General features: G+C 49.4%; 2 protein-coding genes across 2 annotated transcripts; one reads left to right on the top strand and one right to left on the bottom strand.

Moving 5' to 3' along the window:
* Positions 1 to 1,076: 1,076 nt before the first annotated feature.
* On the bottom strand, positions 1,077 to 3,100 carry LOC123079514 (F-box protein At4g18380). Its single transcript, XM_044502286.1, has 2 exons — positions 2,775 to 3,100; positions 1,077 to 2,509 (listed from the first exon to the last, which is right to left on the bottom strand). Exon 2 carries the CDS (start codon positions 2,364 to 2,366, stop codon positions 1,296 to 1,298), a length of 1,071 nt encoding a protein of 356 aa, XP_044358221.1. The 5' UTR covers positions 2,367 to 2,509; positions 2,775 to 3,100; the 3' UTR covers positions 1,077 to 1,295.
* A 2,751-nt stretch (positions 3,101 to 5,851) lies between these two features.
* Positions 5,852 to 8,182, top strand: LOC123079515 (uncharacterized). Its single transcript, XM_044502287.1, has 2 exons — positions 5,852 to 6,996; positions 7,816 to 8,182. The coding sequence occupies exon 1, from the start codon at positions 6,489 to 6,491 to the stop codon at positions 6,978 to 6,980; it is 492 nt and encodes a 163-aa protein (XP_044358222.1). The 5' UTR covers positions 5,852 to 6,488; the 3' UTR covers positions 6,981 to 6,996; positions 7,816 to 8,182.
* The last annotated feature ends 17,729 nt before the right edge of the window (positions 8,183 to 25,911 follow it).

Genomic DNA, 25,911 nt, shown 5'->3' with positions numbered 1-25,911 from the left:
CTGTTAATATGATTATCAAATGGCTTCATGATTGAAATACTTTGCAAAAAAAAAATCATAAAGACAAAGAACAATGAAGTGGGGCGTAAAAATGGTTAAGTTGATTGCAAGTGAAGTCTTCAAGGCGACGCATGGGTGGAGGATAGGGACCAACAGGATCATGGCTGAGTGATCTTCAGTGGAACTCTCTGTCCCTCCTACCTTTGGCTGATGTTGAAGATGTTCATTTGCTATCCTGCTTTAAAACTGTGATATATGTTGATGTATGGTTAGAATTTCCCTTGTACTTTCGTATTACCATTTCCTGGAGACCTGGTTTGTAGCCCCCCAGGATGATGGCTTCGGAGTTTATTAGCTTTTGCAGGTTATCGGTTTCTTTCGTATTACCATTTCCTGGAGACCTGGTTTGTAGCCCCCAGGATGATGGCTTCGGAGTTTATTAGCTTTTGCAGGTTATCGGTTAGCTATATACTGATATAGCCTTTTGTGCTCTCTTGGAGGCCGTTCGGGATAGCCCATTCTGCTCCCTCTTGATCATGCATCGTCGTTTATGTTTCTTAGTTCTAGTTGTTGTATAAGACATTGTGGTTTCCGTTAATGGAAATCAGAGAGAGAGCTCTCTTTATCAAGAAATAATAATTTGTAGATGACTTTTCAGCTTTTATGTCCTATTGTTTGTTACTTGAATAACAAGTAGTAAATAGATGAAATGGACTTGGGGGTCAATAGCTGCAGTATAAAAGCTACCATAAAATTGAATTCTCCTGTAAAATGCCGTAGAGAGCGTCAATGCATATTCAGTCTGAATCTACTGACCTGATTTCTTCCTAGAGCTTGTCTCTTCAAAATATGTCTTACTAGTTACTCCCTCCGTCCCATAAGGTAGAACGTTTTTTGACTATAGTATCAAAAAACGTCCAACATTATGGGACGGAGGGAGTAGTATTTACTCTCTCTAATACTTTAGTGATCTAAACGTTCTTATATTTCTTATATTTCTGATACTTAAGTGATCTAAACGTTCTTATATTTCTAAACGTTCCCATAATGTAGAAGCATATATGTAAATATTTTTCTGGAAATTTCAAATTTCTTTCCATTACTATTGGAAGAGTGGATTGTGCGAGCAAGACAGATTGCACCCAAACGCTACAGATAAGACTGTCAACTAATATCGCACCAGCTTATATGCAACACTACAATTCAGAAACTGCATTTGCCCAAGCAGAAAACAGTTATACTCATGAGAAGCACTGCAAATGCAAGATATCCATCCACAAACACCTCAACAGCATCTAGAACCCGTTCATCTCCAGCAGATAGGTGCGCCGCTTCATCAGCGCCTTGGCCGCGAACCTGAACGGCCCATCGAACGCACCCGAGACAAAGGCTTCGGTCTCCTTCCGGCCAACGTGACACCCGCCAGCCCCGTCGCCGGAGGGCTTGATGACGACCAGGGTCGCGCCCTGCAGCCCCAGGCCGCCGGGCAGCTCGAGGTAGGGGGCGTACTTGAGCTTCATGCTGCACGCCGGGACCTGCGTCCTGTTGGAGCACGCCGAGGCCGACAGCCGGCTCTCCCTGAACTCCGCGAGCTGCTCCGCCCCCATGCACAGCGTCCCCTGCCCGTCGGCGTCCGCCAGCACCAGGCTTCGCAGCGTCGGATGCTCCTTGATGATAGACCGGAGCAGGTAGTGCCGCGTCGACGCGGCGATCAGGGAGCTGATGGTCCACACCACGCGCAGCTTCAGCCCGCCGTTGGTGTAGAAGGACTCCGGCATGCTCCCGCCGTCCTCCGCCGCCGACGGCTCGTGCCCGCCGGCGGGCTTGCGGTCGACCAGGGTGCCGCCCAGGATGACGCAGCTCTGGAGCGTGCTGCCGTACCTGGCCCGCCACTTGAGCAGAACCCCCTCCTCCGTCCCGACGTCCCCCGAGGGGAGCTCCACCCGGAGGTTGCGGACGTGGGAGAAGCCCCTGAGCACCTGCACGGGCGAGTGCTGGGCGAGCCGCGGGAACAGCGGCCGGCCGCCCGCGCCGCCCGGGCCGCGCATGCCTTGGAACGGCTTGGCGATGGTGAAGAGCATGAGCTTGAAGAGGTGGGAGAAGATGTGGCGGGGCTTGGGGGACGACAGGTTGAGCGCGTCGTCGGGGTCGCCGTCCACGGCCACCACGCGGTCGATCTTGACGTACACGTCGTGGACGAGCGGGACCAGGTCGTTGAAGCGCCTGGACACGGCGGCGCAGCGGCCCAGCGAGTGCACGTCCTCCAGCTTGTTGAGGATGAGCAGCACGAGCGAGTCCGGCAGGCCGTCGATCCGGTCCGGCTCCGGTGCCGCCGGGTCCGCGTGGATGCGAGCCTTGGGATGCATTTTTCAGACTCTGGACTGCTACGAACGAACCAGCAATCCGTTGTCTGTTGCAGCAGGAAACGCTAGCGCTAACAGAGCGTCCGGTTCTTCGGATGACTTGAGCCGGCGGGAGAACCCCTCAAACTGAAGCTAATTTTTACTTTCTGGAACAAAACAAGAGCTATGGTAAGAAGAAGAATTTGACGGGGGCAGAATTGGTCACACAAACTTGGTGCGCAAACGACCCGAGAAGAGCCAGCAAGACACATCCAACGCTAGACAAAACATACTTATTCACAATGCAACTGAATCTCTCCGCACAAACAGGCGAGACGAACAAAAATTCATCCATGGGTAGTACCATTATGCAAAGACTAGGAGACGCACTGCAGAACACGAAGCAAGCTAACCCGGGAAGGCTGTGCTTACCAGGAGAATGGCTACGGAGAGCTCGGCGGCGAAAACAATGGGCCGAGATGAAGCCGGCCGGCCCCAAATCCGGCCTTCCGCCCGGAAACCCAACCGGATCCCAGCTCCGGACGAACCCGAGCGCAGACTAACGACGGCACACCCACACGAGCAGGAGCAGCCGCCCAGACGGGAGCTTGGATTCGGGCAGTGAGGTCGCGCGAGCAGGGAAGGGGAGGGGAGGGGAAGAGGATGTGGTTTGCTTTGGAGAATTTCCGGTCTCGGGGTCTCGTCCCGGGGACGTTTTCTATAGGAGGGGAAGCGTGCTGCTCACCACTGGGACTGGGTGTGGGCGTGGCTTGGGGAATAGTACTGCCTTGGGAGGGAGGCGACGGTGTCGCTGCGGCGCGCGCACGGGCCTACTTTAATTTTAGTTTAATAACGCCGTTTTACGTGGATAGACTCGGGTGGACGCACGGTGACCGGGTCACTCGCGCACGCGCCTGCGCCTTTGCGCTTTGCCCTGGTCGGCAAGCTAATTTCCCCTTCGCTTTTACCACGAGAAAGATGAGCACTGATAAGCGATCGGAAACAGAGGACGTGGCCATTTGCTTGCGGTAGTGGTACGTCCGTATGCAGACACGTACACCTGGACCTTTTCCCTTTGGCTTTGGTGTTAGTGGGGCGACGGACGTGACCTTCGTGCGCTCAACATGTAGCTTATGAAAAAGTTCACTTAATTTTACACCCTTCACTAAGTTTAAAGCGGTTGATGTTTGATGTGGCGCCTGATTGCCACATGAATATAAGGTGCAGTGGATGCCCGCTCCCCTCTTCGTGTTGCCCCGCGTGCGACCAAGGGGGAACCGGCTCCACCTCTTAGCCGTCCCTCGCTGCCGCCTGAGGGCGCGGTTCGGCAAAGCCCAGCCGACGCCAACACCAGCAAGGATTCCTCCCAGCCTTGTCGTCGCCGAAATCTGGAGGAGCCAAATGGGTTGTGACGGTGGCACTGGTCCCTAGCGGGGCGGTGCAGTGGTTGCGGCGTGGCCAACGGTGACATTTCCCCTACCCGATTATGGTCGGCTGGGCCCCCTTCCTACAAAGGGCGGTTATTTGCGATGTAAGGAGGTGCCTTTTTCCCTTCATCAATCGATGGTGTCCAGGTGTGGCGACAGTGGGGTGGTCTTGGATGACGGGGCGGCGACCCTAATGGTGGTCTTTTTTTTTCATTTGGGCGCATTGGCACCCGAGACCCAAGCATCCTTGTCGCTCATGGTGGCATATACAGTCATGCATGTAGGAGTTTGTATCCACAAAAGACACCGTTTAAGAAGCAAATAATATTTTGTATTTTACTGTTTACTTAGTTAATCTGATAACTTAAGCCTTAAACCAGAACAACATTAGCTGCAACATCCAACCCCTATTTTTAGGAGGGTTTTTTATGCACTGTGTTGTAATCATGTACAATTTTTCTTTGTGTGTTTCCAATGTTCTTGCTTCGACATAGTGTAATTCCTCTCAGGCTCCATTTGAGTAATTACACTCTATCGAGGCTCCAAAGTTGATTTATTTTCTCAAACCAAGCCAACGGTTACTTCTGTGGTTACTAGAAGTGGTTTTCTCTACAGTAGTTTCTGACAGATTTGATTGAGTGTTTGTGGTCAGTGATGTGCCGTTACACGTTGTACTCGATAGTTTGATGGTATTATTAGTACTTATATGGAAGTATAGGACAAGTATATACAATGTGAGACATTTTTTGTGTTGGTGTCGGTTGCTTTATCATGGTTCTGATTTCTTTATCATCATTGTCTACCTTGGTTGCAATGAATTGTCAAAAAAAAACCTAAACCCTTCTGATGGCTACTCAGGTTCATCTCGAGCATCCTTGAACTTTTGTTTATCCTGGTTTCATTTCGTGGAAATGGAAGCGGGGCGCTTTGTTTTGGCCCGCAATATCTCTAAAAAAGGTATATGGGATACCATCTAGAGATCTTCCTCCCACTCAACATAGGTTGTCATGTTGTCGAGGCCAAAATTGATGTGTCGGAGAGGTAAAAGGACAAGCGAGACATAAATTGTTATTCTAGTCCTCAGGTTATGTGCATCTTTACGAGGAGTAAAAATGCAGAAATAGAAAAAAAATGTTTTTCGTCAACGAACGTTGCTTAGTTTTCTACCTGTGTGAATTTTCATGATGAAACGACATTCTTGGGCACGTGAAAAAAATCAGTTCTCGCAGATGCTTTAAGAAATAGTCTCTTTGGAATATCATTTTTTCTAGACCCCCATCGTGAAATTTTGCATGCGATTGAAAGTCGTCGCTGTTCACCACAATTCTTTTTCAAAATTGCTTAAATTATTTATCTATTTTTTGAACGTTACCGTTAATCCGGATACATGTGCACCAGGGAGCAGAAACCCCATGCCCCAAGCGAGATGTAAATTTTTTTGGTCTCAAACCAAACGTTTTCAAAACAAGAATATATACGTCTCAAAGGAGTAATTAGTCGTTAGATGAAGTCCCTACCGCCTTGCTCCTATCCCGACGTATGAGACCTGGCAAAGCAATCTCATACTCCAGCGAGACCAAGTCTTAGCAAGACGATTGACATGCATGAAAGCGCGAAAATGTCACTGCACTGCCGGCACACTTGCCTTCCTGTTTGTGACGACGCACACGCACGGCACGGCATGGCTGTTCCTGTTCCTACACTCTCCACCACGTACTCACACCACCATCGACTCGAGTATGTGTGGCGGCGAGCGACGTAAATCCAGGGCCACAGTGAGTCGCCGCGGCTAAACCTGGTCCGCACACGGGACAGGTCACCGTCACAGTGAGATACTAGTAGACTGAGGTCGAGTAAATTGCATAAAGTATCACAATTGGGGCATTGAAAACAGATTGGTATCAAGATTGATAATTTTTACGTGTCAGTATCAACTTTGAGGCGAGGCGTTGCAAAAGAGGCTAAAACAGCTGTTTATACGTATTGACAGGAAAACTGACCGGTTGGGCCCGCCTGTCAGGTGCTGACGTGGCATGTTTTTTGCAGAAAACTCCCCCTCTCCTCCACGGCCGTCCCCGTCGCCGCCTTCTCCCTCTTCCTGCTGGAATCCGTCCGGGCGTCCTCGCCTCGCCGGGGGCCCCGGCCCCCGGCGCCCACCGCGGAGCTGGACATCGACGGCCGCGGCTACGTCTCGCCGATCCGGGAGCTGGAGGGGGAGCCGGAGCCGCTGGGGTCGAGCTTCTCTGACTCCGGCAGGGGGATCAGCGCCTCCATCCTCGGCATTGACGAGAGGAGCGAGGCCGGCGAGGATTCGTGCGTGTGGGAGCCGAAGCCGAGGAAGAGGTCGCCATGGATTCGTGCGTGTGGGAGCCGAAGCCGAGGATTCATCGGGCCCTCTCCGCCTTGGCATGGTTGACGGCATCAAATCGCGCGATTCGTCAGGCCCTCTCCGCCTTGGCATCATGGGCGACGGCGTCAAATCGCGCGACTCATCGGGCCCTCTCCGCGGCACGGTCAACGGCGCGGACGCCGCCACCAAATCGCCTGATTCGTCGGGCCCTCTCCGCGGCATGGTTGACGGCGAGGCGCGCAACAACGGTGCGCGTGCGCCGATAGAACTCGCCGGGGCGGACGGCGTAGGAGGCCGGTTCCCCTTGGTAGCTGTAACCGTCGTCGTCCTCGTAGGCTTGGTCGCCAGGAGGGTCGAGAGGGGGAGTAAATGCCGACGCCGCCGCGCGACCAGCAGCAGACGCTGCGCCGGAGCCGCTCCGCCAGCTCCGCGGAGGGCTGGTCCTCGCCCACGCCGTGCTGCTTCGGTGACGCGCCGCGGCGCAGGGTGGTCAGGACCACGTCGGCGTCGTTCCGGGACCGGCCCACGTACCTGAGGCGGGAGAACGACGAGTTCCTGCTCCTCAGCTTCAGCCCGGACGACGACGGCGGCGACGACCGCGACGCGGCAGGGTGGCCCAGAAGCGACGACGACGACGCGGAGATGGCCGGGAGCAGGCGCGGCAAGAGGACGGTGGACGGCGACGGGGCCAAGAAACAGAGGCGGAGGCGAAGAAGGCTCCCGCGGCGGCGGCGCGGCGACGAGGACGCGGAGTCAAAGCCTGGCCGGAGCAGGAGGCCGGCCGCGGCGGCGGAGGAATGCGGCCTGGAGAACTCGAGCCCGGTGTCGGTGCTGCAAAAAACATGCCACGTCAGCACCTGACAGGCGGGCCCAACCGGTCAGTTTTCGTGTCAATACGTATAAACAGCTGTTTTAGCCTCTTTTGCAACGCCTCGCCTCAAAGTTGATACGGACACGTAAAAATTACCAATCTTGATACCAATCTGCTTCCAATGCCCCAATTGTGGTACTTCTATGCAATTTACTCACTGAGGTCGAATGCGGTCAAGCCGAGGCAGCCTAGCTATCTGGTGGCTCCGCGAAGAGTGGGATGAGCAGGCTGCATGTCTGGTGGCTCCGGTGCTGCCCCGGCCGACGGGGCGACGTGAACGGTGACGGTGAGCCATGGTTCCACGAGCACGAGGTTTTCGTCGTCTCCTGGTCTCGCAACATACGGTTTCCATCTACGATCTGCGTCTACGCACTGTACCCCCTCACGAGATGCAGGATTAACAATAACATGGACGTGCCAACTGACGCCGCGCAGCCCACGATGCGTGCGTGCGTGTCCACGACTCACTTGTTTACTCGCTGCTTGTATGTACTTGGCCAGACACCGTGCAATTACATTGTAGTACACCGTACAAGCTGTAAGGGGAGCAGTAGTAATCTGTAAGCTACTATTAGCGCGATAAGCTGGAAGGGCCCGTACATGCAAGTGGCATTAGACTAGCAGAGCCGCAAGGACAACGTAAATCATATAGTAGTACTAGAGCAGTATGGTATGTCAGTCCGGTTATACGGAACAAACTATTCTGCCACGATCGATCAGGAGTAGTAGACGGCACGTAAGTCCCAAATTAAACAACAACAAAATGATAGTGCACACATTTGCAGTAACGTCAGTTCAGCACTAACTGAAATTCGTTGATTTCAGAGTCGAAATTCGTGTACAACTAGCCGCCTGGCTTCCGGAGTGGCAGCCCGAGCTTAGACCGCCGGCGGGGAGACCCCTGCCCCTGCCTGCCTCGTCGACGGGGACGATCCGTCCGCCCGTGCATTATTCGCCGAGAACCACGACGGCGCAACACAAGTTTGCCCCGCGCGCGCACGCTTCGCCGCTGCACATGCGGAGGCGGGCCCGCCGGCCTAACCAAGCCCCACGGCTGGGCTGATTGGCTCATTTTGGTTGGTGCCCGATGCCTCGCTCTCCACCCTGGAATCTTTCATCTTTGGGACGACGGCCTACTGAATCGATAGATTAATCAAGGCTCCTCGTTCATCTCATGCCGCACGCAACTCGCAGCTAGCGACCTGCAGATGCTTATCCATGATGTGCTATCCGCTATCTTGTCAGGAATAAATAATGCGCGTTACATCCATCCGCATCTGTCGTCCAATCGGGTTTCCCTTTTTCTTTTCGCGGCATTATTGGCAGCTCCCGTTCGAAAGGAAGAAGACAAAACAGAGAATTATCAGAGACACGTTGCTGTCAGACTCGGGAATACGGGTGAGGCACCACACATTTTTTTTCATGATAACTTGGGTCTCGTTCATATCATAAAGATTAAAGTACAAGTCCCATAAAGACCGACATGACAAAACTGAAAAGATAGTAAAACGTCTTTGAGCTTGACACCAACGCCCGTCACCTGCTTCCGGCACCACCATAGCAGCCACCGAAAAAAAATGATGGATCACCTTCTCACCCGAGCTCAACACGGCTCCATCGCTGATATGCAGCTTTGCGGACCTCCAAGGTGGCTCGCCAAAGGCGAAACCATTGCCGTTGAACGAATCAGACCGGAGCAACACTCCGGACACGCCATCGAACTCCAGATCTGGCACCCCCACATGACTAAGACGTCGGAGGAGGAAACCATACCTGCCATCCACGAACCACGAGCCCAGCACATGTTCCGTCTTCCAGATGTCGTCAATGCAGACCACAATCTGCATCCGCTCCTCGACTACCTCCCAAGCTCCGCGCCGACGTTGGAGTAGACGCCGTCGCACGGCAACACTGACGGTGACACCACGGGCCACGAGCCGTACGTGCCTCAGGCTCTCACCCGGGAGCAGCAAGACGAGCTCCATCGCAGGAACGAGCGGCTCCTGAACACCCCCATCATCGAGGCGACCCTTGAGGCATTGGCCATGGAGTCGACTTGCCTGGCCACCCTGGCCAAGCGCGATCGCCTCGAACGGCTTCAGAGGGAGCTGGACGACCGCGAGCCCGTCAACCCAGTTCCAGTCGGCATAAGCGTCAGCTCTTCTCGAGTGACCAGCCTCGTAAGTATCAAGTCCTCAATACTCCGCTACAAAATGTGGCAGCCGCCACTCGGATCATGGATTCCATCCAGCCCTCTGGCTCAGCAGCTGGAGAGGGGATTTGGCAGATCCAAGCACTCCTAAAGACGGCGCTGTCGCAAAATGTGGTCGTGTCCAGTCCAGAGACCGTATCCACAGCTCATCAGTGCACACAGAGACCGTTCAGTCGGCTCATAGCCCGCTCGGCTTCGGCAGGCGCCGAGCCACATCCTCCTCAAGAGATCACTACGAAGATTGGAGGCGCGGTTGAGTTGCATCACCCTGGCGTCACGACGACTACGATCATGCCCTGATGCCTCCACCGTGAGATGGCGCATATGAGCGTCAGCCCTACGACGACAGACGAACGCACGACAACGATCGTAGGCCAAGTCCCACTCATCACACGAGGGACACCCGAGACCCGCAGTTCAATGCGAGATCCGTTCTCACTTAGAACCTGGTCGACAGGGGCCAGGCCTTGCGAGAAGGACAAGATCCCGATGTTCCGAGTGGTTCCGTACCATCAGGTCCCGAGTGTTTTAGTCATTACATATGGGCAACAGAGATTCCCAGCAACTTCAGGTTGGCTACTGGGATCAGCAAGTTCACCGGCGAGTCCAAGCCAGAGATCTGGCTAGAAGATTACTGAGTGGCGGTCCAGATCAGCGGCGGCAACGACAATGTGGCCATAAAGCACCTACCGCTGATGCTCGAGGGCTCCGCTCGGGCTTGGCTGACACAGCTCCCGCCGGGCAGCATATTCTGTTGGGATGATTTGGCGAGAGTGTTCGTCAAAACTTTTGAAGGCACTTACAAGAGACCAGGTGGTCTGGCCGAGTTGCAACACTGTGTATAGAGGCGGAACAAGACTCTCCACGAGTTCATTCAACGGTGGACCACCTTACGGTGGAGAACGTCACCGAGCACCAGGCGATCTGCGCCTTCAAGGCTGGAGTCAAATGTTGTGAGCTGAACATGAAGTTCGGCCGAACTGAGACCCTGACTCTCAGACGGGCTATGGAGATAGCTAATATCTTTGAATGTGTATTGATTTTGAGCACATCAATCGGCCTACCCAAAGGATCATTTCCCTTTCCCTCGCATAGATCAGATAGTAGATTCTACTGCCGGGTGTGAGCGGTTATCGTTTCTGGATGCGTACTCCGGGTACCACCAGATCCGAATGTACGGTCCCGATGAAATAAAACCATCTTTCATCATCCCATTCGGGCGTTTTTGCTATATCACTATGCCATTCGGGTTGAAAAATGCTGGGGCCACGTTTCAGCGCATGATTTAGAAGTGCTTGCGAAAACAAATCAGTCGAAACATGGAGGCCTATATGGATGACATCGTGGTCAAGTCCAGGAAAGGTTCCGACCTCCTGTCTGACCTCGTCGAGACCTTCGCAAACTTACGCACTTTCGGCATCAAACTCAACCCGACTAAGTGTACTTCGGCGTACCCGCAGGCAAGTTACTCGGTTTCCTCGCTTCCTAACGAGGGATCGATGCCAACCCTAAGAAGATAGGGGCTATCATCCGAATGAAACAACCAGAGCGTCTCCATGATGTGCAGCGCCTCACAGGCTGTCTGGCAGCTCTGAGTAGATTCATCTCAAGACTCGCACTACAAAAAAAACACTTCCGTGATGATACGTGTTTGTCATAGTAGGTCATGTTTTCTGTCATGCATGTACATCCATGACGATTTTATGACAGAATCAAGATAGTCATACCTGTGCTGTCGTAGAAGTGTTCCATGACAATACCAAAATTATCATCACAGAAGTGTCCACTTCCATGACGATAAATGGCGCGTCATGGAAGTGTTTTCGTCAAGGGTAACCGACATGTGGCATCCACTGAAATGGGTCGCCGTTAAGCTATCGACTTCCGGTTTGGATCCAATAACCCGTTAACAGCCCAGACCAATGGGGATTTTCCACGTGTAAAATTCTCATTCGCCGGAGGATCCACGTGTCGACTTAGCGTTGGGACAAATGTCATCCGTACATTCGAGGGGACATGCCTATGTTACCTCGACACGTGGCAGGGCCCAACAGTAGCCCATTAAAGATAAAAAGGCTGGCCCATCCAAGGGCCCACAAGATTTTGTCATACTCTACTGGCCGACCCGTTAACAGCCTGCCATGGTTTGGTCCAAATTACGACCCACATAAGATCCAGCCCGTTAGATGTCGGTCACATTTTGGGCCAAATGACAGCCCACATTAGATCCGGCCCATTAATAGCCTACCATGTTTTGGGCCAAATGACGGCCCATATAGGATCCTGCCCGTTAACTACCTGACATTCTTTGGGCCAAATTATGGCCCATATATGATCTGGCCCGTTAACAGGCACTATGCTTTCAGCCCCATTGGGGGCCCATTTGAAGTACGGCCTCTTAAAGGCCCATGTAATATTTCAGCCCGATATTACTTTTGGCTTGTTAATGGCCATTGGTACATATGGGCTGTTGTTGGCCCGGTTTCACTTTCAGCCATTTAACGGCCTATGCTGCATGCGGGCCTATTTCTAGGCCAAAGTGGCTTTTGGCCCCTTAAAGGCCCGTAGTCTTCGTGGATATATTTTAGCCCAACCTGACTATTGGCCCATTAAAGGCATGTGAGATAATTGGGCCTAATGATGGCCTGCTTTGCATCCGGCCTGCTTATGACCCATTATGTTATTTGGCCAAATGTGGTCCGACAAATATTTTGGCCCGTTAATGGCCCGTCTTGTGGTTGAGCCAATCATGGGCCTCCAACACTGTTCAGGCCCAATCTACTTATCGAACTTTTAAAAGCCCATTCTTTTTTCTGGCCCAACTTAGGCAACTGGTTTACTCGACCTGTTAAAGGCGCGAAACTAATAGTTGGTGAGTTTACGTCTAGGCCTGCTATTGGCCGGACATAATTGTAGGCCCACATTTCGGCCCATTTACAACGATTGGCGGCCGACCAGTTTTAGTACCGTAATTTTTATATATAATAAACCAAACGTTTAGGCCCATTGCGCTCCGTCAAAGCTTACGACCTTCTCAGGGAGCGACGACGGCATATACACAAATTAAATTATAGTATCATGACGAAGAATATACCTAGACTATACAACAAACAAATTACTGCATATTACGTACATTGGGCATAAAATTTTGCCGCCAGCGATAATAAAGCGCAACCAGACAGCAGATTACATACACTGGGCATCAAAGGACACCACCAGTGCAAATAAACACGCCACCTAAAATAATATACAGAACCGACAACACTTCAACATAGTTCAAGAAAGGTTAGCCCTCACTACTGCAGGACACTGCTAACGCGACACTACGATCAGAGACCCTTCGACGAAACTGTGTGCGATGCAATAATCGCAAACGGTGGTGTAAAAAAACCCATCAAAAAAGGTGCAAAATGTTTACGATGGCGGAGCCATCAAACACGGTTTAGATTTTAGTTGCGTGTGCGGTGCAGGGCACACAGTTAATCCATTCGAACTGTTTGCAATAGGTAGAACAACAGAAAAGGGCAGCCATATCAATGTGTGTGCGATATATGGCATACGGTTCACTTGGACGAACTATTTCGATTAGGGAACACAACAGAAACGGTTCGACTTAACAAGACGTGTGTGATATGCGGCATACAGTTCACATGGATGAACTGTTTGCGATGAGCCAAAAGAACATAATCGAGTCGTGTAAACAAGATGTGTGTGATACATGGCAAACAGCCGACTCGGATGAATTATTTGCGATGACAAATTACAACACAGACGGTTAATACAGTTAGTTCGTGTGCGATTTTGTGTGTATAAAATCTTGGAAAAAAGCAAACTAGTTGCCTTCAGTGGCTAGGAGTATCGCACACGATGCGTCTGTGAGTACTCGTGTGCGATGATTAGTAAGTTACACATACGTTTCCTTATGTTAACATGTGTGTGAATTTGCAATATGGACAGTTAATATGCAAATGCCTTCCGGACATCGGGCACACGCTTAAACTCAATGAACTGTGTACAATACTAATACTTTCCATGAAAATTTAAGAACTTGGGTAACAACATTTGAGTAACATATATATAGTGGTTACACTATTTGACAAAAGGAGGATCTTCGTAACACGGTTTTGACAATCATATGGTCCATATCTACACACTTAACATAGTGACAACTATCCCATTTTAAGAGGCTAAGGGCCAACAACCATATGGTCCATATCTACATACTTAACATAGTAACAGCTAGCACATTTTAAGAGGTTGAGGGCCAACAACCACAACTATCCGCTGGAAGCAGCATGATCACGGTGACACGGCATCTCGTCAATGAAAAGGAAGAGCCCTCTTGTGCCTTGGTAGAGCATGAGTAGAACAGTGTCTCCAATTTTCCAATATGGATGCATTGCCACGACAAGCGAGAACTATTAATTTGAATGGTTCCATTCCTGCGGGAAATGCAGTACCTTGCAATCACTATGGCGTTATTAGCAGGCACAAGTGTAATTCGACCACGCCGGGAAATCGATCCAGGAACTGCTACAACGGACAATTTCTGTTGACATGTAGAATAAAAACTAATTTTAACATATCGTTGAAGATATATATAGTTTATGAGCATCAACATTAAAATAAGACTTTTTACCAGCGTTTTGTGCACACAATTGGTCTTGTTCAATGTGTGCACCATAGATCTAATTAATCCCATCCAAAATCCAGCGTTCATACTCTGTGCTATCTCTGTCAGATTATCAACAAAGTTTATGACATGCTGCAAGTCCTTCCAGTGAAATTTGGTACGCTTAGTAACATACAGATCATTCACTATGCATCCAACATATCGTGCTTAAAAGGTGGAAAGGTATTATTTATTCAGAACATGGCAGAAGAATATATAGTGCGCATAAATTGGTAAATAGAATTTGTTACTGCCTAGGAACGGAGTCAGAATATGAAACCACAATTGGTTGCTTAAATAGTGATCAATTAGTTAGAACAAATACCCCGATTTTGCTAAGTAATATGGCAGCATGGATAAAGTTGAAAGGACACTAACCTCGATCAGACTTTGATCGGCTGATGACGTTGGGGAAGTAAACATCCATGTTAATTAGACCAGGCTGTGGTGCACGCACTAGAATTTTATTGCCAGCTTTCAGTTCCTAACACTTAGAAATTTTTCTCCAAAGGTCCGCATTAAAATAGGAGTGACCATCTTTATCAAGTTTTACGCTAACCGTCATTGTAAATCCATGCTGCATTGTCAATATAACATCCTGGGAGTCATCAACAAAGTAAAGCCCAAGATTTCCTTCTACTCCTGTTCTTGCAAAGCAAGGGATGTACTGCTTGAAATGAAAATTAAGATCGTAAATTAGATATATTGAAATAACAGAGTAAGATGCAAATATGGGAGTAACTAGTAGAACAGATCAATATATAGATGAAAGCAAAGTACAAAAATATAGAATTAAAAATAGATAATGTAACAAAGATTTGATGCAAATATATAGATAATGTAACAACAGACGGTATATGTTCACAAATTTAGGCCATGCCGACCGTGGTAGGTTGAGATTGAACATACCGAGCGATCCCTGAAGTCATCCGGAATGGTGAGATAGAACTTTGTTTCCGACTGACCACGACCACACTTGCCCGATTTGTGCTCGCACTATGGACACATGAATGAACACCCACGAATCAGCTAGAACAAAACTGATTCCACGGTGATTTCCGCCGGTTGATTAACAGCAATGGACGAATTGCGATAAGAGATGAGTGAATATTTCTCTAAGTTGATTACCTTCTTCATGAGAAAAATCCCCGGCCCAATCCCGCAGAAAACCCCAGTCGACCAGAGTCTAGAATGTCTGTGCAGATAGGCGGCGAAAAGCGGTAGGGGCGAAATCCCGTGCCATTTGGAGCACGACCTACGCCCGCCGACAACAGCCGTCGAGCTTAGGATGGCTGCCGCGATAGAGAAGTCGATGAGGTGCAGAGTTGCGGAGGAGTCCGCGGCGAGTGGGTGGGGACAAAGTGGGCGAGGTTTTTCTTTTTCTTTGCATGTGTGAGTGAACACACACGGTTCGCAGAGGCAACAGAGATGAATCGTGTGCGATAGTAAATCATCAAGATTGAATGGGAATCCAAATTTCCTTTGTCCTTCATCCAGGAGTTTTTTCTACGATGAACATAAACCCTGCTAATCACCGTGTTCAAATTTGACACTTTTCTGGGTTCATTTACAATATTTAGGGGATTATGTGCATTTTGTAGGCATTAGTGCACATAATTCAAATTCAAACAATTGGTGCTTGAAATGGTGCACAAGAACGGTCTAGAAAAACCATACTCGTGGTATTTAGTAAATTCTCAAGCCTTTTACAAGGAATGGGCAGAGATTTGAAGGGAATGTGTGGCAATAGTCAACCACGAACGCGTCATTTACTGGGTTATCAACTATAGAACAATGAAATAAGTTGTCGTGGTTTTGTCACGACAGATGTCCTAGGGAAATGACTTAGTCATGGAGCCATCGCGACGGGTTGGCTTAAAGGGGTTAAAGCGGACAAAGGACGCAAGAAGTTTATACTGGTTCAGCCCCTTGCGGTGAAGGTAAAGGCCTAATCCAGTTGTTGTGGAATTTCTAGGGTTTCGATGACAAGGGAGCGAATCCGCTATGCCTGGCTCTCGAGTTGTTGATTGTTGTCCCTAAACCGCCGCCGGGTTGTCCCCTTATATACATGGGTTGACGCTTGTCGGTTTACAGAATCCCGAGGCCGGCTCATAAATGTGTCCGGCCCGGTCTCTACTCTTCCTATCTTACAACACAAGTTTACATATCAATGTCGGTTTATGTCTGCAGGCCTTAATCCGCCTTTGGGCCCTGGGCCTTCGTAAAGCGCCACAATCCTTGTCTTCATGGGCTTCAAATATAATAACTCATTATGGGGATAACCCGGCCTCTCCTGGCCGGTTTATACCCAGCAGTAATATCCCCAACATTAGGGCCCAGATTGATTTGAACTGGTTCATGTCAATCTTCAACACTTAGGAAAATTCCTCCTTCAGCACGTAAATCTTGTAAACCGCCATGACGTCATCTTCTAGGATCATGATAAACCGCCATGACGTCACCTGTTATTTAAAGATTGTATATATCTGACCTTCATTAATGAGCCTCTGACAATCGAGGCGACCGCTGTGTCACATATCCAATCTTTGGGCTCCTCGGTTCTCGCGCCTGTCACTCATCCATTCACCTTATAAATAAGGCCAAGGGTCATTTTCACTTTTCCCCTTCGTGCCCCTTCACATCGTCCTCTTCCTTGCACCGACCGAACGTTCGAGCTCTGCCGCCGCCGTCGACCTTCGCTTCTGCCCCAACAACGGCCGCTGCATCACCCTGATCGAACCAGAAAGCCGCGGCTCCTCTCAGCTATTCATGTGATACTGGTAAGTCTTCTCTCCTTTCACCCTAGATCTTGTCATTAGGGTTTGTGTTCATCGGAGTTCACCGAAGTTCTAGAGCTGTTCTTCCCTGTTCTTCTCAGTAGCGTAAATGGCAAGTTAGATCTGATATTTTCCTGTGCCGTCGTAGTTATAGTTCCTTTTTTCCTCATTAGAGCATCCCTTTCATATAGACAAACTCATCTGAACTTGATGAACTGTTTGAGCACCTGAAATTTAGGTCTGAATATATTCTAATTTTCTGTCGTACCGCAGATCTGAAATTATCATATCAATCTGTGAAACCTATTTTTCATCACTTAGTCATCTCAGATCTGTACCTTCCGCACTGATATGGGCGGTTTAACTTTTTAGAAAATGATAATTCGGTAGGTACCATTAGTCCCCTCTTAAGCCGCCAATTCGTTATCTTTGTAACTCCTCCAATGCTAGATTCCGGTTTAATAATGTCAGACTCCGGTTTGACAAAGTGTACATGCCTCTGTTTCTGCTTCTGACCTTGCGTCGATTTATGCCTGTTTGTCATAAATCTTAAACCGACATTGATTTTTTTCTAGCTTTTCATTGAAACGGCCAAACAATTTTACGCTTGTAACTGGGTCCCTTCCCGGGTTACGGAAGCGCAACTAGAGGGATGTGTCGCAACTGGCGCTTTAGCAAAGAAAGAAATCATCCACTGGAGGGTCCCCGGTCCAGAAAATCCTCCTGAGCCAAAAGATGGAGAAATAGTCATATTTGTTGATCACCTGGGTGGAGGGTTTAGCCCTCCCGGATCAAAAAATTTCCGGGATGTACTTGCTAGTTTTCAACTGCATCCTCAGGACATTGGCCCAAACTCCGTGTCCAACGTCTGCAATTTCCAAGTATTTTGTGAGGCTTATCTTCAAGAGGAGCCCACAGTTGAACTGTTTAGGGATTTCTTCTATTTAAACCGTCGTACCGAGTTTACAGACGGTCCCAACACTGAACTTGGTGGAATGGCTATTCAAAAGAGGAAAGATGTCAGCTTCCCTCATGCCAAGCTTCATAGTCACCCCAAGGACTGGAATCAGACTTGGTTTTATTGCAAAGATACGTCTCCAACTGATGAAAATCCTCTGCCGGGTTACCGTCCTCACCGGCTTAGCAACACACATCCCTTTCCTCAGAGACTGACTGCAAAGGAAAGGTCCAACTATGCATCGCAACTGTCAAAGCTCAGAGCCTTTATGGCGAACGGTTTAACATGTGTTGACTTTGTTCGCTGCTGGATATCCTGGAGCATTCTTCCCTTAAGCCGGCGCCCTGGTTTATGTGTGAATACACAGGGAGTTTCAAGGATCCCCAACGACATATTGATATTGAGCTGACAGAGGCTGAAGTTACTGAGTCTTTGCAAAGTTACGAAGTCATCCGTCTTCTTCAGCATCTGATATAAAGGGATGGCCTTCTCCCCAAGGCGACTGATAAACCGGCTCAAGGCTGCAATCCGACCTGCCAGGTGTTGAACATCATTGATACACTTCGGTTTAGCCAAAGAAGTTATAGCCTTGATTTTCTCCGGGTTAGCTTCAAAGCCCCTGTTAGACACCAGAAAGCCCAAGAGTTTGCCTGCCGGTACACCAAAGACACACTTGGCCGGATTAAGCATCATTTTATAAACCCGGAGGTTATCAAAGGTCTCCTTCAAGTCATCTATCAATGTCTCCTCCTTTCTGGATTTCACCACAATATCATCCACATAAGCATGAACATTGCGGCCGATCTGATTATGAAGACAATTCTGCACACAGCGCTGATAAGTCGCCTGGGCACTCTTGAGCCCAAAAGGCATAGACACATAGCAGAAGGCTCCAAAGGGAGTTATAAAAGCTGTCTTCTCCTGGTCCTTAACTGCCATTTTGATCTGATGGTAACCAGAGTATGCATCCGGAACGCTCAAACGCTCACAACCCGCCGTAGCATTAATGATCTGATCAATACGAGGGAGAGCAAAAGGATCTGTTGGACAAGCCTTGTTCAAATCTGTGTAATCCACACACATACGCCAAGTGCCGTTCTTCTTAAGTACCAGCACCGGGTTAGCCAACCACTCAGGATGAAATACTTCGACGATAAACCCAGCCGCTAAGAGCCTGGCTACCTCCTCACCAATAGCCTTGCGCCTTTCTTCATTGAAGCGGCGGAGAAACTGCTTGACCGGTTTAAACTTGGGATCAACATTAAGAGTGTGCTCAGTGAGTTCCCTCGGTACACCTGGCATGTCGGAGGGTTTCCATGCAAAGATGTCCCGGTTCTCACGGATGAACTCGATGAGCGCACTTTCCTATTTCGGATCCAAGTTAGCGCTGATGCTAAACTGCTGGGATGAATCTCCAGGAACAAAATCAACTAGCTTAGTCTCATCAGCCGATTTAAACTTCAAGGCCGGATCATGCCCTGTAGTTGGTTTCTTCAAAGAGGTCATATCCGCCGGATCAACATTGTCTTTGTAGAACTTCAACTCCTCTGTCGCACAAACCGACTCAGCATATGCCGCATCACCTTCTTCACATTCCAAAGTGATCTTACGGCTTCCATGTACTGTGATGGTTCCCTTATGACCCGGCATCTTGAGCTGCAGATAAACATAACAGGGCCTTGCCATGAATTTGGCATAAGCCGGCCATCCAAACAGGGCATGATATGGGCTCTTGATCTTTGCCACTTCAAAAGTCAATGTTTCTGACCTCGAGTCATGCTCATCTCCAAAAGCAACCTCCAGAGCTATCTTACCAACTGGATAAGCCAATTTACCAGGCACGACACCATGGAAAACGGTGTTCGATGGTTTAAGATTTTTATCTGTTAACCCCATGCGACGGAAGGTTTCATAATAAAGGATATTGATACTACTCCCTCCATCCATGAGTACCTTGGTGAACTTATACCCTCCAACCTGAGGCGCCACCACCAATGCTAGATGACCTGGATTATCAACCCGGGATGGATGATCCTCTCGACTCCACACGATGGGCTGTTCAGACCAGCGCAAGTAACAGGGTACCGCCGGTTCAACTGAGTTCACTGCCCTTTTATGAAGCTTCTGATCGCGCTTACACAGGCTAGTGGTGAAGACATGGTAGTGCCCACTATTCAGCTGCTTCGTGTTGCTCTGGTAACCCGACTACTGCTGCTGCTGTTGATTCCCCTGATGATTATAACCACCTTGGTTGCCTTGATTGCCTTGATTGCCATGTCCGCTTTGATTACCGTGAAATCCTGAACCGGAACTGCTTCCACCATAACCCGGCCCATGAGATCCGGGGCCTAAACCGCCGGCCGGTCCATGATCATTCCGGAAAAAATCTGAATTTTTGAACTCCCGCATAATAAAACAATCCTTCCAGAGGTGCGTGGCCGGCTTGTCCCGCGATCCGTGCTTTGGGCAAGGCTGGTTCAACAGGTAAGACAGGCGCTCCGGATTGGGACTTGGCCCTCCTCCACGCGGGGGTGGTTTACCATTACGACGCTGACCATTATCCTGCGTGTTGGTATTAGCCACAAAATCTAAACTGTTATCTGCCTTACGCTTACCGCGGCTTCCATGACCCGCCGGGTTATGCTGCTGCCCTTTGGTGCTGCCGCCCTTCTTTCCCTTTCCTGTCTTGTCATCATTAGATTCAGGGTCCTTGGTACTATCAGAGTCGGCATACTTCACCAGGGCTGCCATAAGAATCCCCATGTCATTGCAGTGACGTTTGAGCCGTCCCAACTTCAACTTCAGAGGTTAAACCAGCAATTGCCTTCCAACGTTAAAACTGTTGTATCAGCGTTGATGCGGTCTGATGAATGCAAAATTTCCGAAACCCGGCGCACCCAATGGTTGTTGATTCTCCTTCCTCCTGGACACAGGCAGCTAAGTCCACAATTGACATGGGCTGCTTGCATGTATCCTTGAAATTCTGGATAAACTGGGCCTTTAACTCGGCCCATGACCCAATGGAGTTAGCTGGCAGGTTTTTCAACCATGTGCGAGCTGTTCCCTCCAACATCATGGTGAAGTATTTAGCACATGCCGCATCATCCACATCCAGCATCTCCATTGCCATCTCATAACTTTCAACCCATGACTCGGGGGATAAATCGGCAGTGTAATTCGGCACCTTACGTGGGCCCTTGAAATTCTTGGGCAGCCGTACATTGCGCAGCGCTGGGACGAGACATGGCACCCCAAAGAACTGGAGGTAACCCCTGGTTCCACCGAAGTTGTTGGACTAACCGGAGTAAGTTGGCGGGCTTCATGCTGCGCCGCTAACTCGGCCTCGCGACGTGCCCTAGCCGATCCACCACATCCTGAGCATCACCACCGCCACCCGCCGGGTTATGGCCACGAGGCGGATTACGATTCCGCGCACTGCTCGACACGGCCGGTTCATCCATATGCCTGCTGTAATTCCGGCTTGGGCGGGGAGTGGAATGAATCCTCTCGCGGCTGTATGAATAGGCCTGCTGCTGAGTCAAGGCTGTCTGAAGGAGCTGTCTAGCCTGTCGTGTCTCGACCGCTACTGGGGACTCGCCTTCGATCGGGAGAGCTGCCAATCGTGAATCGGCGGCAACAATGTTATCCAACGGGTTAGAGTAATGACCCGGTGGTGTTGGGACGTGCTGTGGCAGGATATTGTTCTGACGAGGCGGATCCGTCGGGCGCGGCTGAACCGGCGTCCCCGTTCTAGGTGCCTCCGCCCGGTTTACCACTGGCTGATTACTGGTTCTTGCTCCTGGTGTGTTAAAGAGATTTCTTGCCTCATAAACTTGAGGTAGGTGAGATCGGTACCTCCTCCTCATGACATCATTTGACGCGCTCTGATCTAACATAAGCCGGTAAGCCTGTGCATCCAACTCGGCTCGTTCTGCAGCCATCCTGGTATCCTCAGCCGCCAGGTCTGCCTTGGCTTGAGTTATATGATCTTTCACCTTCGCGATTTCTGCATTATGCTCTTCTTGATTCGTCGGGTTAACTTCCGCCATCAGCGTTGACAAAGCGTCAAATAAGTCAGATAAAACCCGAGCCGACGGTCGCACAGGGCCTCCTGCCCCGGCTGCTGTCGCCGCTACTGATCCGGAAACCATCGCCGCTGCGATCGAAGAGTGGTGCGCTGGCTGTGTACCGGCCATGAAGATCGCAACCCGGCTTGGCGGATTGAAGGGGTCCGAAATACTGTCGCCATTGGAACAGCCGCCAATCCGGCCATCTTGCAACTGTTACAATGACTCGGTCTCTCCGGTCGATGACTCGTCATCAGAGTAAACGACGGTCTCACCACCAGATGCCGATCTAACCTCAGATTCCGCTCCGTGGATGACTCCCACGAAGGCACGCTTCATGGCAGGCTGAACCCGGGCGGGTCTCGCACGCTGAGCCGTTTCGACGATGTCGGTGCAGATGTCCGGCTCAGGGCCCGGTTTGCCGATCTTGCCAATGAAAACGTGAATGTTGCCGAAGGGGACCCGGTACCCGTACTCGATTGAGCCGGCCTCGGGGCCCCAGCCCGCGTCGTCGATGTAGAGCTTGCCGCGATGACTCTTAGTCATCCGGCCCACAACGTATCCCTTGAGTCCTTCGAAGCTGCCCTCTAAGAACTCAAAACCATCGTGTGATAGCCCCACGGTGGGCGCCAACTGTCGTGGGTTTGTCACGGCAGATGTCCTAGGGAAAGGACTTAGTCGTGGAGCCATCGCGACGGGTTAGCTTAAAAGGGTTAAAGCGGACAAAGGACGCAAGAAGTTTATACTGGTTCGGCCCCTTGCGGTGAAGGTAAATGCCAAATCCAGTTATTGTGGAATTGCTAGGGTTTCGATGACCAGGGAGCGAATCCGCTACGCCTGGCTCTCGAGTTGTTGATTGTTGTCCCTAAACCGCCGCCGGGTTGTCCCCTTATATACATGGGTTGACGCCCGTTGGTTTACAGAATCCCGAGGCCGGCTCATAAACGTGTTCGGCCCGGTCTCTACTCTTCCTATCTTACAACACAAGTTTACATATCAATGTCGACTTATGTCTACATGCCTTAATCCGCCTTTGGGCCCTGGGCCTTCGTAAAGCGCCACAATCCTTGTCTTCATGGGCTTCAAATATAACAACTCATTATGGGGATAACCCGGCCTCTCCTGGCCGGTTTATACCCAGCAGTAATATCCCCAACATAAGTGATTGAAAAACATGACGCCTGACATGATGCCATGGTATGGCCTCACCGTGCCCTGGCTAAACGTTGAGAAGGTTAGATTTATGTCGTCATGCACGCCCTTCATAAAGCAAACCATCACCGAGGAAGTTCAATGCTTTCGAGAGGGAAATCACCAAGATTGAAGGGGAATCCAAATTTCCGTCCTAGTTTGTCATTCAGTTTTTTCCAACGATCAACATACCGCCTCAAATGCAACGTGGTCAAATTTGACATTTTTTCGAGCTCATTTACCATATTTAGGGGATTATGTGCATTTTCTAGGCATTAATTATGCACATAATTCAAATTCGAACAATCGGTGCATGAAAAGGTGCACAAGAATGGTCTGGAAAACCATGCTCGTGCTATTTAGTACATTCTCATGCCTTTTACAAGGAATGGGCAGATATTTCAAGGAAATGTGTGGCAATAGTCAACCATAAACGCGTCGTTTACTGGGTTAACAACTATACAAAAATGAAATACATGCTTGGAAAACATGACGGTGTGGTGCCATGGTATGGCCCAACCGTGCCCTGGTAAAATTTGAGAATGTTTTCCTTATGTTGTCATGTACGCCTTCCATAAATCGAACCATCACCGAGGAAGTTTCATGGTTTTGAGGGGGAAATCACCAAGATTGAAGGGGGATCCAAATTTCCTTTTTCCTTTGTCCATGAGTTTTTTTCTACGATGAACATACACCCTGGAAATCAGCGTGTTCAAATTTGGCACTTTTCCGGGTTCATTTGCCATATTTAGGGGATTATGTGCATTTCCTAGGCATTAATGCACATAATTCAGGTTCAAACAATCGGTGCATGAAAGGGTGCACAAGAACGGCCTGGAAAACCATGCTCGTTCCATTTAGTAAATTATCATGCCTTTTACAAGGAATGGACAGATATTTCGATGAAATGTGTGGCAATAGTCAACCACAAATGTTTGTTTATTGGGTTTTCAACTATACAAAAAATGAAATAAATGCTTGAAAAACATGGCGCCTGGCATGGTGCCATGGGTATGACCTCACCATGCCCTGGTAAAAAATCGAGAAGGTTTGGCTTATGTCGTCATGCACACCCTTCATAAATCAAACCATCACCGAGGAAGTTCCATGCTTTCGAGAGGGAAATCACCAAGATTGAAGGGGAATCCAAATTTCCGTCCTATTTTGTCATTCAGTTTTTTTCCAACGATCAACATACCGCCACAAATGCAACGTGTTCAAATTTGACATTTTTCCGGGCTCATTTACCATATTTATGGGATTATGTGCGTTTTCTAGGCATTAATGCATACAATTCAAATTCGAACAATCGGTGCATGAAAAGGTGCACAAGAACGGTCTAGAAAAGCATGCTCGTGTTATTTAGTACATTTCATGCCTTTTACAAGGAATGGGCAGATATTTCAAGGAAATGTGTGGCAATAGTCAACCATAAACGCGTCGTTTACTGGGTTAACAACTATACAAAAAATGAAATGCATGGTTGGAAAACATGACACTTGGCGTGGTGCCATGGTATGGCCTCACCGTGCCCTGGTAAAAATTGTAGAATGTTTTCCTTATGTCGTGATGCACGCCTTTCATAAATCGTACCATCACCAAGGAAGTTTCATGGTTTCGAGGGGGAAATCACCAGGATTGAAGGGGGATCCAAATTTCCTTTATCCTTTGTCCATGAGTTTTTTTTCTACGGTGAACATACACCCTGCAAATCACCATGTTCAAATTTGGCACTTTTCCGGGTTCATTTACTTTATTGGGGATTATGTGCATTTCCTAGGCATTAATGCACATAATTCAAGTTCAAACAATTGGTGCATGAAAGGGTGCACAAGAACGGCCTGGAAAACCATGCTCGTGCCATTTAGTAAATTATCATGCCTTTTACAAGGAATGGACAGATATTTCGATGAAATGTGTGGCAATAGTCAACCACAAACGTTTGTTTATTGCATTTTCAACTATAGAAAAATGAAATAAATGCTTGAAAAACATGACGCCTGGCATGGTGTGCCCTGGTATGACCTCACCATGCCCTGGTAAAAATTTGAGAAGGTTTGGCTTATGTCGTCATGCACGCCCTTCATAAATCGAACCATCACCAAAGAAGTTCCATGCTTTCGAGAGGGAAATCGCCAAGATTGAAGGGGAATCCAAATTTTCTTCGTTCTTTGCCCTGGAGTTTTTTTCCACGACGAACATACACCCTGCAAATCACCGTGTTCAAATTTGTCATTTTTTCAGGCTCACTTACTGTATTTAGGGGATTGTGTGCATTTTCTAGGAATTTAGCGCATATAAATCCAATCCAGCTACAGCTGCACGGGTGTGATGTGAGGGACGTGGATTGCCGTTCGATCACGGCGCATCCTATGGTGCACACACACGATCCGCATGGCTGGGGTTCCGGCCAATCATAATGCAACACACAATAGGCTCAGCGCACACTATTTCCGGAAGCGACGGAGATGAACTGTGTGCGATAATGAATGAGCAAAATTGTAAGGGAAGTCAAATTTCTGTTATCGTTTGTCGTTGAGCTCTTGAATACCACCGCACTGTACGGCTTCCCGGCCCCTCCGTCCTAGAGCTCTCTCTGGGCGTCGTCCATGGCACCGCGGCGCACAGTAACGGGTAAGCAAGCGATGGCATCCCGTCGCGCCGCCCGCGACCACACACATGGTAAGGAAGCAATGGCATCTCGCCGCACCGAGTCCATCACCGCCGGCGGCCACACAGTTAACCGGGTGGACTTTGAGGCTGCTGTCGGTGTCAAAACCGGCGGATCTCGGGTAGGGGGTCCCGATCTGTGCGTCTAAGGCAGATGGTAACAGGAGGCGGGGGACACAATGTTTACCCAAGTTCGGGCCCTCTCGATGGAGGTAATACCCTACTTCCTGCTTGATTGATCTTGATGATATGAGTATTACAAGAGTTGATCTACCACGAGATCGTAGAGGCTAAACCCTAGAAGCTAGCCTATGATTATGATTGTTGTTGTCCTACGGACTAAACCCTCCGGTTTATACAGACACTGGAGGGGG

The sequence above is a fragment of the Triticum aestivum genome, chromosome 3D (genome assembly GCF_018294505.1).
Source record: "Triticum aestivum cultivar Chinese Spring chromosome 3D, IWGSC CS RefSeq v2.1, whole genome shotgun sequence".
NCBI lineage: Eukaryota > Viridiplantae > Streptophyta > Magnoliopsida > Poales > Poaceae > Triticum > Triticum aestivum.
This window is presented reverse-complemented; position numbering and strand designations above follow the sequence as displayed.

Bases quoted from the DNA above. Each gene is read 5' to 3' on its own strand.
- LOC123079514 (XM_044502286.1), bottom strand. From the start codon at position 2,366: ATGCATCCCAAGGCTCGCATCCACGCGGACCCGGCGGCACCGGAGCCG.
- LOC123079515 (XM_044502287.1), top strand. From the start codon at position 6,489: ATGCCGACGCCGCCGCGCGACCAGCAGCAGACGCTGCGCCGGAGCCGC.